Consider the following 16,509-nt stretch of genomic DNA (forward strand, 5'->3'; position numbering starts at 1 on the left):
CTTTTTAAGCCTTTTTTCCCCATGTGTTTCGTTTGGGCCAGTTTCTATTGCTGTGTCTTCAAGTTCACTAATCCTTCTTCTGCTGTGGCTAATCTGCTCTTAGTCCCATTCAGTGTGATTTTCATCTCAGATGTTGTCATTTTCATTTCCAGAAATTTGAATTGGGTGTTCTTTATTTTTTTATTTTTTGTTTCCATTTAACATGTTCAGTCTTGCCTCTAGCTTCTTGAACATTTGGAATACAGTTAAGATAACTGTTTTATTGTCTTTACTAATTCCTTCATTTATGTCATTTCCAGGTGAGATTCAATTTATTGATTTTTTTTCCTCACTATGGGTTGTGTTTTCCTGCTTCTTTGCAGGCCTGGTAATTTTTTATTGGATGCTAGACATTATGAATTTTACCTTGTTTGATGCTATAGCTCAATTAGGCACTCTTTAATTAACAAGGGGAAGAAACACACAGCCTTGGATAAGTTCCACATAGCTGACCATCCCAGGAACTACACATTCCGACCTCATACCAAAAAGGTCCTACTGTCTGTTTAGCACTCAAATAATTAAATTGAAATTAAAGAAAACACAAAAAGAACAAAAGATAAATCCAGTTTGAAACCAGGATGCTCAGGAAGGGAAAGTGGCCATTTCTCTCTTCTGCTGAGGGGTAAAGAATGCACTCATTCACAGCTTACAATTTGGAAAGCTCTGGGCTATGTGTTGGGGTTATAAAAATAAATAAGGGGGGCTGGCCTGGTGGCATAGTGGTTGAGTTCATGTGCTCTTCAGTGGCCCAGGGTTCGCGGGTTTGGATCCCGGGTGTGGACCTACGTGGCTCATCAAGCCATGCTGTGGCGGCATCCCACATACAAAGTGGAGGAAGATTGGCAACAGATGTTAGCTCAGGGCCAATCTTCCTCATCAAAAATAAAAAATAAAAAAATAAACAAGATATGTATTCCTCCTGCCCTCAGGTGCTTACAGTTAGTGGGGAACAAACAAGTAACCAGGCAATGTTGTATGTGCCCTGACAGGAGAAGTGTGGGATGCTGTGGGACCACATAGGAACATCTCTGACCTGAGATGGGAGGAAAGACTTTCTGGGAAAGTGATACCTAATCTACAACCAGGATGATATGTGATGGAAGAGAATGACTAGGAGTTTTGTAACTTTTTGCTGATTGTTAATGTGTCCATTATAGTAAGTTGGGAAATACAGAAAGATATAAAGACTGTAACTTTTAAATTACTTTATTTTGCGAGTTTAATGTAGCTTAGTGATTTATGGAGAAGTTACCCTGTGATCCTTTTTGTTTTGTTGTTTTTTTTTTTAAACTGCTGAAGAATCATCAGGAAAAGAACAAAAAGATCTTTACTTCTTTAGTCAGGGCTCTATTGCTGTGGTTTCAAGAGCTCACAGGGAGTTTTCTGGGAAAGGGAAAAAGAGAGAGAGAGAGAAATTGCAGAACCTGGAAGACGCTGGAATAAACCTTTGGTGGTTTTTTTTGGTGTGTTTTTTTTTTTTTTTTGGTGAGGAAGATTAGCCCTGAGCTAACATCCAATGCCAATCCTCCTCTTTTTGCTGAGGATGATCGGCCCTGGGCTAACATCCGTGCCCATCTTCCTATACTTTATATGCAGGACGCCTGCCACAGCATGGCTTAATAAGGAGTGCATAGGTCCACACCTGGGATCCGAACCTGCAAACCCCAGACCACCGAAGCAGAGCGTGTGACCTTAACCACTACGCTACCGGGCCGGCCCCAAGTCCTTGTTTTTGATGGTACAGGGTAGAACTTCTCAAAGTGTGGTAGAGGCCATCTGCATCAAAAGGACCTGGGAGCATCTGTTTAAAATGTTGATGCCTGGGCTCCACACTGGATCTCCTGAGTCAGAATTGATGGAGGTTGAGCCTGGGAATCTGTATGTAAATTGCTCTCCAGGTGATTCTAATACACCCTAAACTGGTGAATCACGAGCCTAGAATTAAGCCAGATTGGGTGGGAGAAGGGATTAGAGGCTTGGTAGTTTGAGGTTTAAAAGAGGAGGGCCTGACCCAGGACAGGTTGGATCCCTAACACCAGGGAGGGGGCTGCAGGTGTTCAAGTATGGTGAGAGTGAATAATTTTTTCATATGTTTATTGGTGATCTGACAGTTTTTCATTGTGTGAGATTTGTTCATTCATGTTCATTCATTTTTCAATTGTTTTTTAATCTTTTTCTTATTAATTTACAAATACCCTTTACATAGGAAAGTTATTAGCTTTTTGTGTATTATACACACTGCAATAGTTTTCCCTCGATAGTGATTATAACGTTTATTGAGAACATACAACTTGCCAGGCGCTACGCAAAGGGCTTTAGGTATGTATGTCAAAAACGTCCTTAGCCTGATAACAATCCAATGAGGTAGTTACTATGATTATTGTCATTATTATTCCCATTTTACAGACAGGTCACTGAGGCTTAGAGAGGTTAATCATCCTGTTTGAGATCACAGAGCCAGTGAGTAAAGGAATGGAATTCGGATCAGACAGAGATGTGTCTGACTCCAAATCCTGTGTTCTTTATGTCGCACTTTTTGACCTTGGGTGTTATCTGCGTTTTCATTTCGTTTATAGTTTTTTTTGGAGGGGTACTGAAAAATTTTCATTGTCATGTAGTCAAATCTGTAACCCATTTACGGATTCTTTTCTTGATTTATCTTTAGAATGTTATTCCTTACCTCAAGATCTCAAGATCAAATTGTCACCTATATATTTTCTCATAGTTGCATATAATTTTGTTTGAAAACTATTCCATTTGCATGTGTTTAAAATAGAGATAAAAAGAGCCTTCCCCCTTTAAGAAACAATTGATCAGAATAACTTGTAAAATTGCTGGACTCAAAAAATAGGCAATTTACTATAAAAACGCTTTTTAAAAATAAAGTACAGAGAAGGATTTGAGATGAGTAACTTGATTTTTAGCTGCTACTTTTTTTTTCTATATGACTAGGGGAGAGCTGTAGGATGAGATGCAGTATCAAGTAGATAGAACATCACGTTGTCTCTGTTTGTGTTATTTCCGACCTGGAGGAAGAAAGATCTGAGCCCAGAAGATACTGGGAGAACATGTTCTGAGCCTCCTCTGAGAGTGGCCCAGCATTTCTGGTTCCAGAGCTGGGTCACCCAGTTGGTACCACAGGTGTCCTTGCTGCCGGCAACTCTTCACCCAACCCGTCAACAGGAGGAAAAGCAAAAGAACTGGCCATTCTTGACAGGCAGCTGCTTGAACTGCAGACAGGATAAGGCTGAGAACCTGGGGGTTGTTGACCCCTGAGGGGCTCCTGGTGGGAGAATGGAAAGGTTTAGGAAGGGGGTTATAATGATGAATGGCGGCTTATTGATTGTATCACTTATTGATTTGTATCTGGCTATTTCTGTAAATCCTATTCTGTACTACATTTTGAATTCAGTTGATAAACCAAGCTAGTAATTAGACTTTAGTTAAATGCTTTTGTTAAAATAGCATGAATTGATGACTTTTCAAAAGCAGAATCAGCTGACTTACGTTCCAGTCATGACCAAATGTGTTTGTATAACACCGGCATGAACACGCACAGTTGTTTTCATAAGGACTCCTTCATTTACTCCTCACAGCCATTCCCTGGGCTAAGTATGGTCATGGGTCCTATTTGTTAAGGGGCTGAGAGCTTGTGCAGGGTCCTGTGCAGTTAACAAGAAACAGCCATCCACGCACCCCCCACAACCCCTGTTTGACCTGGGTCAGAGCCTGAAGAAGGTCTCCAAGCACACGTGGAGGAGGAAATGCTTCTTTGAGGACTTCTTTTTTTTTTAATTTAATTTTATTTTTTTTTCCCCCCAAAGCCCCAGTAGATAGTTGTATGTCATAGCTGCACATCCTTCTAGTTGCTGTAGGTGGGACGCGGCCTCAGCATGGCCGGAGAAGCCGTGCGTCGGTGCGCGCCCAGGATCCGAACCCGGGCCGCCAGCAGCGGAGCGTGCGCACTTAACCACTAAGCCACAGGGCCGGCCCATCCTTTGAGGACTTCTGTCATGCATTTTCAGATGTCCCCAGTGGTAACAAATGTTACACTGGGGTGTTCCCCAACGACCTGATCCCAGCTGAAAGTAATTTTGCCAGAGACATTGGGTCAGGGTGTTTGCTGGAATCACCCCCTTCCAACTGGGATTGTTGAGGAGTCCTGGGCCCAGCCCCAGCTACTTCAGCTTCTGTGATTCCCCAGCTTTTGCATGCAAGAGGACTGACCAAGACTGTGGGTGGCCTCCAGGCCAACCCTCGTTAATTATCTGTTCAGCATTCCATTACAGAATCCCGGCAATGACTGAGGCAGGGTGAGGAGGGCTGCAGGAGGCTGCGCTGTCTCCAGGAATTCAGTGCAGCCCAGCAGAACGTACTCAGCAAAAGAAACGCCTTAGGGATAAGTAGTCCAACCCCAGTTCCTTGGAGGGCAGGCAGGCCTCCATCACCATCCGGATCCACTTAGGAAAGCAAGAGGAGCTAGTGAATACCACCATGTTTTCCCCATGGCATTTCATCTTCATTGATGTCTGAGACTCCCTTACACGCCAGCACCCCAGTCTCTGCCTGGCTGACCCAGCCCTAACCAGCCCTGGGAGCAGAGCTCATGCAGGTGCCTCTACTCCCGAGACCCTGGAAGGTTTATGTCATTCCCCTATGGACCAGGGCACATCAGTTGTTTCTGGTTTTGCAGTGATGTTGATGTGGGCTGGAGGGGGACAGCCACGGCTCAGGGACCCTAATAGGATAACCCTAGCATCTCCAAGCTCCTGTTTTCTAAGATTAGTGGAATGTCTGCCAAAATAAAGTTATCCTAAGCAAGCAGGCACAGAGAAACAGGTAATCACCTGCTAGATGCTCAGCTCCCATACACAATGTTCCCGCCGGTCAGGAAGGAATAATATCATTGGTTGAGGGGCATATTCCCCTCCCAGTTGAGCAAGTAATTATAATGAAGTAGTTATGGGGTACCTACCATGTGCTCGATGCCATTCTAACGCTGGATAGGGAATGGATGAGTGAATGGGGCAAACAGAAAGAGGATGAAACAGTCTCTATGATAAGAGCCTATCTGGTTAGAAGCTAGAGTAACACACAAAAAAGCAGGCCAACAGCCAGCCACGTGGTGATGCTGCGGTCTCAGGAAGGGCAGTCCATGAGAACTGGGGTCTTTGGGGAAGGCTGGGCAATATTCAGCTGGGCTCTGAGGATCCCAGGCAGGATGAACAGACAGGAACACTCAGCCCCCAGGCCACTGATGTGGGTTGGCCAGGGCTTGCTCCCTTCAACTGACAAGTGCCTAGACCTTTGGCTGATCTTCCTGTGGGGCTGCAGGAAGAAGGTCATGCCCCAGAATTCCCCACCACCACCCCACTCTGGTACAGGGCAAACCCCACCTTCCCATTGGGGTTTGCAGATTGTCACCACCACATCTTGGCCCCAATGTGAATTCCTGCCTTTCACAGGGATGAGTCCAGTGTGGCTGACCTCATCTTCAGACACCCTCATGAGGGATTCTTCCAACACCTGTAGTTTAACTTTCAAGTACAAGCAGCTGGCTGTGTCTCTGTAGTCTAAGGAATCTCAGTCAATGGCAGGCTGATTATCAGCTCCCTGGAGCTGTTTCTAAGGGATCATTTGCATGAACATAATAACATCAATTTGCATAATTAGGGAGAGTCGTGAAGAGTATTCAATTGTCTAAGAAAAAAGGAATTTAAGTTGTAAAATAGGTCAGATCTGAAAGGTGCCTTAGAATTTACACAGTGTTCCAGCTAGCAAACGGGAGCCTGTACTTGGGGAACTTCAGAGAAGCCATGACAGGACATATTGTTTCAGCATCATGCAAACCAGAGCAGCTGGTGCTGACGGGCAGGTTTGCTCTTTTCCTTTCTCATGAATCAGTCCTGAGAGTGAAAGGTGAGACGAAGGGAGTTTAGGAGGGCAGCCAGCCAACCACCGAGAGTTTTGTGTTCAGATGAGCAGGGGCAGATGGCCTCATTCATCTCTATTCATTCTGATTAGAAAAGAACTCTTTTGATTAAACCTTTCACTTTTGCACAGAAAAGATTTCTTGAAATTGATGCATTTTTAATGAGTAAAAATCTAATATCCTGTTCATATTCAAAGTAAACTAAAGCAAAAATTTGCATTTTGAGTTGAATTCAGACCATTCCTTTTGCAAAGGCTAAAATAGCATGAAAAAGTAGTTGTGGGGGAAAACAGTACTCAGCTCTGGAAGCCAGCTGGGTGAGCCTGGGTCCAGCTACTCCACTGGCTTCCTCTGGACCTCAGCTTTCTCATCCCTCCTCCCCTGACTCCAGGTCTCTGGGTATCCCTCCCCACCTCCTACCCCTGCCCTCATTCCCCTGGTGGGAGCAGAGTTTGAAATCATCTTGTTACCGCACCAAGGGCATGATCTGCTCGCTGCGAGACAAAAGCCAATCGTGAAGGGGCAAGATGGTGGAAAAGAAAGGGCGGTTTATTATAGCTTGCTAGCAAGGGGGAAGATGGCCGACTAATGTCTCAAAGAACCATCTTAAGGGGCACAAAATCTTACAGCAGTTATATAGGCCAGTGGGCTATAGGGGAGATGGTTAGGAATGTTGACCTTCTGATGTTACAGACTGGGAGTACCAGACCAGATCTTTCACTTTTCATTGATAACAGCTATCAGCATAGACTCTCTGTTCGGGAGTCATCACATTTCTAAGGAACTCAAAAGAACAAAGTTCTCATCTTATCGCAGCTGGGAGGTACACACACAAGCAGGGGTTGTAAAATCTACAGAGCAGTTAGATGTCCTGGAGGGTGCATATCCAGCTAGGTTAGTTTATCAGAGGTCATTCAAAGTTACAGTAGAGTTTCTTTCTACAATATGGCTTCCCTTATGTCAACCTTGTCTTGAGAAGGTATCAATCTGTCTAGTCCAGCCCTCTCCTTTTACAGATAAATAACTAAGGCCAACCCCACCCCAGTTTACCCAGAGCAGCTCCATTTTTATTTGTTTTATATATTGGGGTTTGGCAATTTATGTGGGAAGAAGAAAGATCTTATGGTTAATGAACAATTTGAAAATCACTGGACTAGACAACTGTTCTAGTTCATTCTATGTTCATTTGTCTAGAAGCAACAGAGATATGTCCCAGTTATTCCAAGTGATGGGGGTAAGTGAAGGCACGATATTTGGATTCCCAAATTAGACCCATCTTTTGGGTTCACATAATGCTTGCACGCTCATTTCTCTCTCTCTCTCTGAATTACTAAAATCACAGCAAAGTAAAAATCACCCCTTATCTCAACATATCTCTTAAAACTATATAAACTAAGAAGTGAAAATCCCCTTTTCATCCCTTAGTCTCCATCTCCAGGAGAAAAAAAAATTGTTTGGTTTATGACCCTCCCAACTTTTCTTTGTGCTTATCCAGACTTATCTAGATTTTGTTTTTCAACCAAAAAGCTGCATTGTGTTATGTGGCTTGGGCTGCACCTTGGCCGTCTTTCCAGATTAGATCTAAATTAGATATAGATCTACCTCATTCTTTTTCATCTGTCTAACATGTGCCTTCTTAATGGATGTTTAGGTTGCTTGCATGCTTTTGCCATCACAAACAATGTTGCAATGACCATTCTTGTCCAGAGATCTTTGTATACTCCTCCTACAAGTAAGATTCCTAATTCACTGCATTTTCTAATGGATACTGCCAAATTATGTCCCATCTCTTTTAGTTGAATTGAAAACGGGCTCACGCCGTCTGATGCCAGGTTAGGAAAAAGTCTGTTATTTTTCTCCAGGGGTCCTGTCCTTGTACCTGAATTGCCCGAGATCCACGAGTTATACTAATTCAGTGAGACGCAGTCTCTGTCCAAAGAGAAAACTGGAAGGTCTGGGCAGGCCACTAGAGCAGGACCCATTTTGGCCGGCTTTTCTCCCCTCGCTACTGTGTATTGTCAATGTGAAAACAACTCCCCATGCAATGTGCTGTGTCCCTGTCCATTGCTGCATTGACCTGCTCCCTGGGGAGATTAGTGTTTCTTCTGGGGAGATGACTCCGCCTCCCCCGTGACGTGTTGACCAAGGGTGCACTAAATCTGAGCTCTCGGGAGCACCATTCTTTATGTTGCTCTCAGGTCATTTTTGCCACGAAATGTGTCCTCCAAGCTAGTGTGGCTGCGTTGGGAGGGACTTCCCACCACAGCTGAAGACTTCTTCCTGTGCCTCACCCACTGTCTTCTCAACACCATTGGGTTCTCGTATCATAAACCCAGGTTAGCAATTTGTTGTCTCCTTCTCTTGAGCCCAGCTCTCCGATGGAGAGCATTGATATGCTTTCTGGCTTGAACCCTATCTCTCAGTGCAGAAGTTCTAGGCCTGGAACTAGGCACTGTTCTATGCACGGTGGATACAGACAAAATAGAGAGCAAGTTCTGCTCTCAAAATGCTTCCATTCTTTGGGAAGCGGGAGCAGGTAATAAATAAATGCATACATAAGCAAGATAACATTGGATAATGATAAGTGTCACAAAGACAAAAATGCCAGGTGAGGTGACGGGGAATGGCTGCTGGGGCTACTTTCAGCTGGGGAGTCAGAAAGCCTTCCTGATGAGGTGACATTTGAGCTGAGGCCTCAGTGAAGATGTAGGTACACCAAAAATGCTCAGCAAAGACCTGTGATGACGGCCAGCATGACTGGAGCAGAGTGACGGGAGAGAGGGGTGGAAGGTGGCCTTGAGGGGGAAAGGCCACGTCATGGATGGATCCATCCTGACACCCCCAGGACAATGAGCTCTAAAGCGTCTTCAACATTCTCACATCTTAAATCAAGATTTAGAAAGCCCTCTATGCCAAATGTGACTCCTTAATTTAACAATCTCGATTTTGTGATTTTCAATTTTGAATTTTCTTCTTTTCATCCAAATTCTTAATCATTATTATTAGGGAAAAAAAAGTTTCTGACTTTGTTATGGCCACACCTTTTCATACCATATGTTTCACCTTGATAACAATAGCCCAAGGTTGTTAAAAGAATATTGCCAAGTGAAGATCAATACAACTTACTGGTAAATATCTAAATTGACTTTTAGCCTGTAACTGCAGCCAAAAGATCAGGAAATGAAAACTCCTTCTTCACTGTTTTCTACAGAATCTGTGCCTACCCCAGACCAGTGATGAGTATGAAAGAGAAAGGCTAATTTTCCTATTGATGCTTCTGTTGTTTCAAACTACGCTTTCTGCTGTGATCCCCCAGGCAACAAATGAAGTATTGTCAAGTCCGTAATGGTCCTCTCAATGGGCAATTATACATTTCTTAAGACAATAAATTTTGTCTGTAGTGAAGCTGATTACATTCATTTAAGAAAATGACTAAAAACAGTAAATCAAAATTTTTTCTGTCTGGTTACATTAAGATCATCACCAGAGCCATAATAGAAAGTGCAGTAGACCTGGAATCTAGGATCCTGGAGTCGAGCCTGGCTCTTCTATGAGCAAGCGTGTGATCTTCAGTAAATGACGTCACCACCCTAAGCCTCTAAATTCTTATCTCTATGAAGTGGAGGGCACGGCTGTCCAATACCCTTAGGCTCAGAGTTGTTGGGGCGGGGAGGGAACGGTGTGTTATGGGGAGGGGCACCTGGGATGTTCCAAGGCGTTGCTGAGTTTCCAGTTCTTTGACTGGGGAGTGGTATATACGTGTTTGTTTTATCATTCATCTTTAATTGTCTGTACACATTTTATATATTTGTGATATATATGATATATTTCACAATAAATTTCTAAAGCAGTTAATAATTACCTGTTGACAGACTTGACAAAAACTAAATACAGTGTAAGTTTTCCTCTGGATCTCCTAGCAAACAGAATAAACCTAGATAGAAGACAAAACAATTTTTCCCCTCAAATCAAAACACGTCCTTTTCAAAAAGAGTTTAATTGAAAGAGTAATCGGTGCAATTTTTGAATAAAACAAAAGGGCATATCGTGCTTAGTACGGCTCCCTCCCACCCTGGCCCTCCACTCCCCCTTACTTGAGGTTTTTGAGGTTTCTCTCCAGAAACATTCCATAGAGCCAAAGACAAAGAGAGAATCTTGAAAGGAGCAAGAGAGAAGCCTATGGAAGCATTTGTGTGTGCACGGCTTTTTTACATAAATGGAAGTACCTTATACCTAAATGGAAGTACCTTATACATGCTGCTCTGTACTTTGTCTTTTTTCATTTATTCTGGAGATCTTTCAACGTCAGCCTTAGGGATTTAAATTCATTCTTTTTTATAGTATTTCATTGTATGGCTATGCTACACTTTATCTAACCAGACCTCACTGATAAATATTTAGGTTGTTTCTCGTTTTTGCTCTTGCCCATGAAGGGGAGTAAGACTATCCTCTACCCACTCTGGGTCCTTTCTGGCTGGGCTGCAAATTAAATTGACATGAGATTGAATAGCAGGAGAAAATCAAACAAAGCTTTATAACATGTATACATGTGACAGACCTAGAAAAACTGGATAACTTGACAAAATGGCAGAGGTTCTCATCTTAAGTACTATCTTCAGCTAAAGACAAAGGAGGATGTTGGGGGTAGGGGGAGTCAGTTATGGGAGATTACCAGAAAAGCACAGTAAACAAGAGTAAGGTTATTATGCAGATTTAAGGCCTCGCCTTCTGCACTGATAATTTTCTAGAGATGAAGTCATCCCCCCTTCTTCCCAGTACAGAGAGGGAGATATCTTTACAAATGGAGATTTCCCTTACAAATGTAAATGTTTGGTAAACAGAACTTTGATAAGAATAGGCTTAGCAAGGACCCTCCCAGTCTATCGATACCCAGAATTATCTATGGTGATGGCCTGTCCTGGGGACAGGCCTTCTGTCTTAAATCCTTTTAGGGAGTTAGTTGAGGGGGAGGTCAAGGTTTCTTTCAGAGTCTTCTGAGCCTTTATTGTCTTCAGCTTGAAATAATCCACACACCAGAGTGGCACATCTTGGGGGGGCCTGCCCTGAACCCCATCACCCACACTTCTGCAACAAACATCTTTGTACTTATGTCTTCTCACACATATATGAGTGTATCTGTAGCATAAAACCCAAAGTGTAATTGGTGGCTCAAAAGGTAGATCTATTTAAATTTTAGTAGATATTGCCAAAATGCATTCCTAAGAGACAGTATCCCTATACACTTCCATGGACAGGATATGAACGTGCTGCTTTCCTGACACCCTTGTGAAATGGACTGTTAGCCTTTTTACTGACAAACCCAAGAGGTGAAAACGGTATTTCATCATTTGAGTTTATTTCTTTAACAAGAAGTGAAGATGAGTCGCTCTTGTCTTTCTCTGAACTTTCTGTTTGGGTCCATTGCCCTTTTTTCCTGTTTTTTTTTTTTTTTTTTTTTCTTATTGGCTTCTTGTTCCTTTACTTATTGCTTCATAACAGCTCTTGATATACTAGCCCTTTGCAATTATTTTCCTAAGTTTGTGTTTCTCCCTTGTTATTGCTTGTAGCATTTTACCTCTTGCAGAAATTTTAAATTATTAGACAGTCGAATTTATCACATTCTTCTTATTTATAGTATAGGGGCTGTTTCTTTCTTAGAAAAATCTTTCCTGCTCTAATGCCATTATAAACATTTTTCCCAAGTTTTCCTCTAGTACTTGTACTAGTTTGTTTTTAACTTTTAAATTGTTGATCCCTGTCACTATTAACTTGTTTACTGTAAAGAGTGAAGTAGGGATCCAGATTTTTGTTTTTTCCCCAGATGTCTTCCAGCTGTCTCAATAATAAGTTTTCCTTCCACACTTTTGAAATGCCATATTATTTGGGTCTAAAAACTGCTTCTTGGATGGTAAATCAGTAAATTAACTAAGGCATTCCTGAAGCATTCAAGGAACCATCAAAACAATAGCGTAAATAGAGCATGCTTATCATGTGCCGGGCCCCATTCTAGGTGTGTTGCGTGTATTTGCTCATTTAATCCACATACCCACGCTATTAGGTAGGTGCTATTAGCTCCATCTACAGACGAGGACACTGAAGCACAGAGAAGTTCAGTAACTCCCCCAAGGTCACACTGCTTGTGAATGGCAAAGCCAGGATTTGAACACGGGCAGTTTGACTTCAGAATCCATGCTTCCATCCACACTCTCTGCTGCCTCCACAAAATGGAAAACACACTGTTGTGTGTGCTTGCTTCCTCCATGCCAGGCACTGTTCTAAGAACTTCACATATAGTAATTTCACTTACCCTTCACAACAATACCCAAAAGTAAGCTCTATTGATATCTCCATTTTACAGATGAGCAAACCGAGGCAGAGTGTAAGTGGAGGACAGAAAGTGAGGGGAGAGTGGTATGAAATGAGGCCAGAGAAGGAGGAATTTTGCTCTATCTTTAGACCAACAAGAAATCACAAGAATGTTTGAACCAGGGCTGACCCCATCAGACTTGGTCTTTGTGAAGCTCATTGGAGCAGGGTGGAGAATGGATGGGAGAAGGGTGTAAAGTAGGTGTGTGGGAAGCAGGTATCAGGCTGCTAGCATGGTGCAGTGACCACCCACTGCAGGTGGCCATCCGGTGGTGAGTAGGCAGTGTCCAGACGGCATGAGAATCACTACCCTCTAGGGGCAGTTTCCATGTGCCAGACATGAAGCTGGCTCAACCCTCAGGCAGGTGCCTATATCTCCATTTTCAGAGGAAACCAAAGTGTTGAGCAGTTAAGTAGCTTGCCTGCGCTCACCCAGCTAGTAAGTGCTTGCTCCTGACCACTAAGTGCACCGACCCTCTTTATTCAGACCCACAGAGTGAGCCCTTCAGACACTGGGGGGCCGGCTCATTACAACCTTGTAATTTGGATTTGGCGATTCCTCCCCCATCCTCTGCCTCCTCAGAGTTTGATAGCAATCAAGGAGATTCTGCTGATGAGGTTGATCGATGAGCTGCTAATATCAAAAATCCTTAGGGGGTTGGCCTGGTGGCACAGTGGTTAAGTTCACGTGTTCCGCTTCGGTGGCCCGGTGTTTGTGGGTTCGGATCCCTGGCACGGACCTACACATTGCTCACCAAGCCATGCTGGGGCAGCGTCCCACATACAAAGTGGAGGAAGATTTGCTTGGATGTTAGCTCAGGGACAATCTTCCTAAAGCAAAAAGAGGAAGATCGGCAACAGATGTTAGCTCAGGGCCAATCTTCCTCACGCAAACGCGCGCACACACACACACACACACATATATCTTTAGATCTTTTAAGAGTTTCTTTTCAGTTTTACGTAAACTTTTCCTGGGACTTTTGCATATTCTCCTGAAGTTACTTTGTGAATTTTTACACTGGCTTTCTGTTTGTCTGAATAAAGGGCAAGTTCAGGGCCCTCTGCCTATTGTGTAGCTATTAACCATCCTCTCTCCACGCAGATCCGAGTGATGGTGGACCTGTGCAACAGCACCAAGGGTATCTGCCTGACAGGTAGGCTGGCCTGCACTGACCAAGGGCTGCTCACAGCCCCAACACGTGTGTTGGCCCAAGGGCTGGAGCAGAATGAACACTTAGGAACACTTTAGGTTATAAAAATGCATGTTGGTTTACTTTTACCAGATGTTTTTAATGAGCTAAAAATAAATTGTAATATAATTATGAAAAATAGTATTTTCAGTATTGCCATAGAAATATAGCCATGGAAAATGACTAGGTCTTGGGTAAGTAGAACCGTGTGGTTCCTTGAACCAGGGCCATACATGTTTTCCTTATTCCCTTTAGTTTTTAAAAAGGAAAACAAAGAAAGGAAAAAGACCTTGCTAAGTGGTAGAGTTCTCTTACCAGAAGTAATTATTTCCCTACATCATGCATACAGCATGAATGGGAAACTCTAGAAGCAGACCACTAATTAGTCAAGAAAACAATTTTTATGAAGAGTGCTCTGTGTGGTGCCTACTATGTGCTGGGGGGGAATGGAGGTTGGTCACACTCTGCCCCCGTCCACACAATGAATGGAGGACAAATGACAGGAGGGAGGGGATCAACCAGGAGGCACATGAAGCCTTGGGACAAGGCGGGCTGATGGATGGGGCAGGGAAGGAGGGGAGTGGTTTTGATATGATTATCTATACCTGAGTCTGACAGAGTCCCGCCTCTCGCCTGAGGAAAGGGGGGCCAGCCTTCGGAAGCTGGGGCAAGGGAAAACACAGACCCCAGAGCAGTCTCCCAATTCATTGCTCCCCCCAACCACCCAGGCTCTAGTCAGGCCCAAGGATGGGCCTACGCAGCCTGATTTCAGATACTGCATTTCCTGCCTCTCCAAAAGGGGCGTAGCGTTCTGAGGAAACGGGGAGAAATTATTTTTACATTAAAAGTTTATTATGGAGTAAATACACAGCTCTCATGGGCTTTAAAAAATAACCACAGACTTGGAAGCCATCTGAAGCTTTTGTTGGGCCTCTTCAGTCTATGCCCCAGGTTCTGGAGAGGTCCAGGTCTCGCTTGACAGGGCTGCCCTGGTGGAGGTTGAGAAACCTGCACAGTGTGTATCGAGTCTAGGAAACCTCACCCTTCTCTGCCTCTCGTTATCTGCTGTGCATTAGGAGCACAATGTGAGTTTGTTGAATGACTAAACTTGTGGTTTATGTAAGTGATTAAACAGGGCTGCTGGGCTGGTAAGGAAGACACTTCCCTGAGGAACCCTGAGTCCAAGTCTGACTCTTGTTCACTTTGGCCTCAGAGAGAAAAGCTGTAATTCTGTGGCTTCTTGGGAAATGCTGATTGAATTACTCAAGTCACATTTCGGCCTTCACGAGAAATTAAATATCTTCAGATCAGCTTAGTCTTTTATTCTGAAACTCTTGTGGCTTAAGCATCTTTCTTCCATTTCTGGAGGTCCCTTTTCAGAGTTCCCACATGTGACAGTAATAAGTGCTAGAGAAATGCTCAGATGGATGGAATTAGAGGCACAAAAGCCCTGTTAAGAGGCACAGGAAAAACCTCTTCCTTTTTGATTTTTATAGTAATAGGAAGAGAGCCAGGCTGTTCAGTGAATGCAGGATGGAGCTATTGAGACAACTTAGGGGAGATTGACGGGGGGCGGGGGATTGCATCCAAGCTGGAAATGGGTTGAAGAGGTTATTCTTTGGCACCTCAAAATGCTTTTCAAAAGCCAGCACCTTCTCGTGCTAGCTTGAAATTGGGCCTCCTTTTACACAGAAAGCTCTTCAATTAAAACTTAGGTGGGAAAAGTACAAGTTGCAAAGTGAGGTGGTGCCTTGGGATAGACCAGGCTGCCTGTATTGGGGAAGGGGAGGGCACAGGACAGGGAGTGAATTAGCAACTTCAGAGGGAGGTACAGAGAGCCTTGGTCCAGAGCCCCAAGAAGATGCCTGCAGGAGGGGCTGCCAGGGCAGACCCTGGGCTTGGGGCCTGACAACAAGATCTAGCTTCACACTTTGAAAAAGCTGGCACTTGTTACTGGAGGCTAGTCCAGCTGTGACCATGAGACTCTATTCCCGTTCCTTTTCCGAGGCTCAGTTGTGGTTGCTATGGAGACAAGGACAGATGCTGTGTAGTTTTGTGCAGGCTGTGACATCTCAGGCAAATAGTGAAGGCAATTCACCAGCCAGAGTAGGTAGGAGGTTTTGCTCGTGCAGAGTTTGTCAAATAACATATGGTTTTCTGGATGCATCTTACCCCTGAGCCCAGATTTCCTTGGGACCCCAAAAGCATATCTTCTGGAAGAGCAGGTGTCTTGAAGAAGGTAGGTTCTTGGGGTATTCTTCACTTCCAGAGGCCTCCGCATACAGGCTTGTTGGAAAATCTCTAAAGCATCACGTTGCTGAACTGCTTTCCGGCAGACGCACTTCAAAGCCACAGTGCCCGCTCTCCTTGCAGCCCAGTGACTCCAACCCAGTGAGGGCACTTGTCACTGCTCCTTATCTCAAACCCAGGCAGACATCAGTAATGAATCACAGTTGCTGCTGAGCATGGCCTCATGTCATTCTTTTCTGGTGTTCCAGAAAGCTGTCCTAATTCATTAGAATTGGCAGTTGAAATAAAACCTATTTGCCATCCCTACTCTCTTTTTTTAAGATTGCCATGGCCATAGTCCAAAGTTGAAATGCACCAAATAAATGGGATTGGACCAAAGCTGCAGTTTAATGGGGCCATGTGAGGAAAGATACCTTTCCAAGTCAGGTGCCCTGAGTCGGGCCCAATAGCTCAGTGGCAGGGGCGGCTGCAGAGGGTGTACCAGCAAACATAGGGTGGGAACTGGGGCCTCAAAGCTATAGCCAGTGCAAGCTTTGGTAAACCAATGGACAGGCCCTTCTCAGAAACAGCTAGGGCCGCTCTTCAGTTTTCACTCAACTGGCGTCGCTGAGCAAACTAGCCAGTTGTTTTAGTGCTGGTAGATTCCGGCTCCAAGTTTGAGAGCTTGGGCCCTCTCAGGCCATCCCTGAAGGAGAGCCAGGCATGTCTGACTCCCAGGAGAAAGGGAGA

General features: G+C 44.1%; 1 protein-coding gene across 1 annotated transcript in view; it reads left to right on the forward strand.

Annotated features, from left to right (window-relative positions):
• The window catches only part of GLDN (gliomedin), a 56,848-nt gene that overhangs the window by 13,603 nt on the left and 26,736 nt on the right, over positions 1-16,509 (forward strand). The window contains exon 2 of the mRNA XM_058540459.1: positions 13,443-13,494. Coding sequence (XP_058396442.1) covers positions 13,443-13,494 — 52 coding nt within the window. The remainder of the gene's footprint in view (positions 1-13,442; positions 13,495-16,509) is intronic.

Source organism: Diceros bicornis, chromosome 5 (genome assembly GCF_020826845.1).
Source record: "Diceros bicornis minor isolate mBicDic1 chromosome 5, mDicBic1.mat.cur, whole genome shotgun sequence".
Lineage (NCBI taxonomy): Eukaryota > Metazoa > Chordata > Mammalia > Perissodactyla > Rhinocerotidae > Diceros > Diceros bicornis.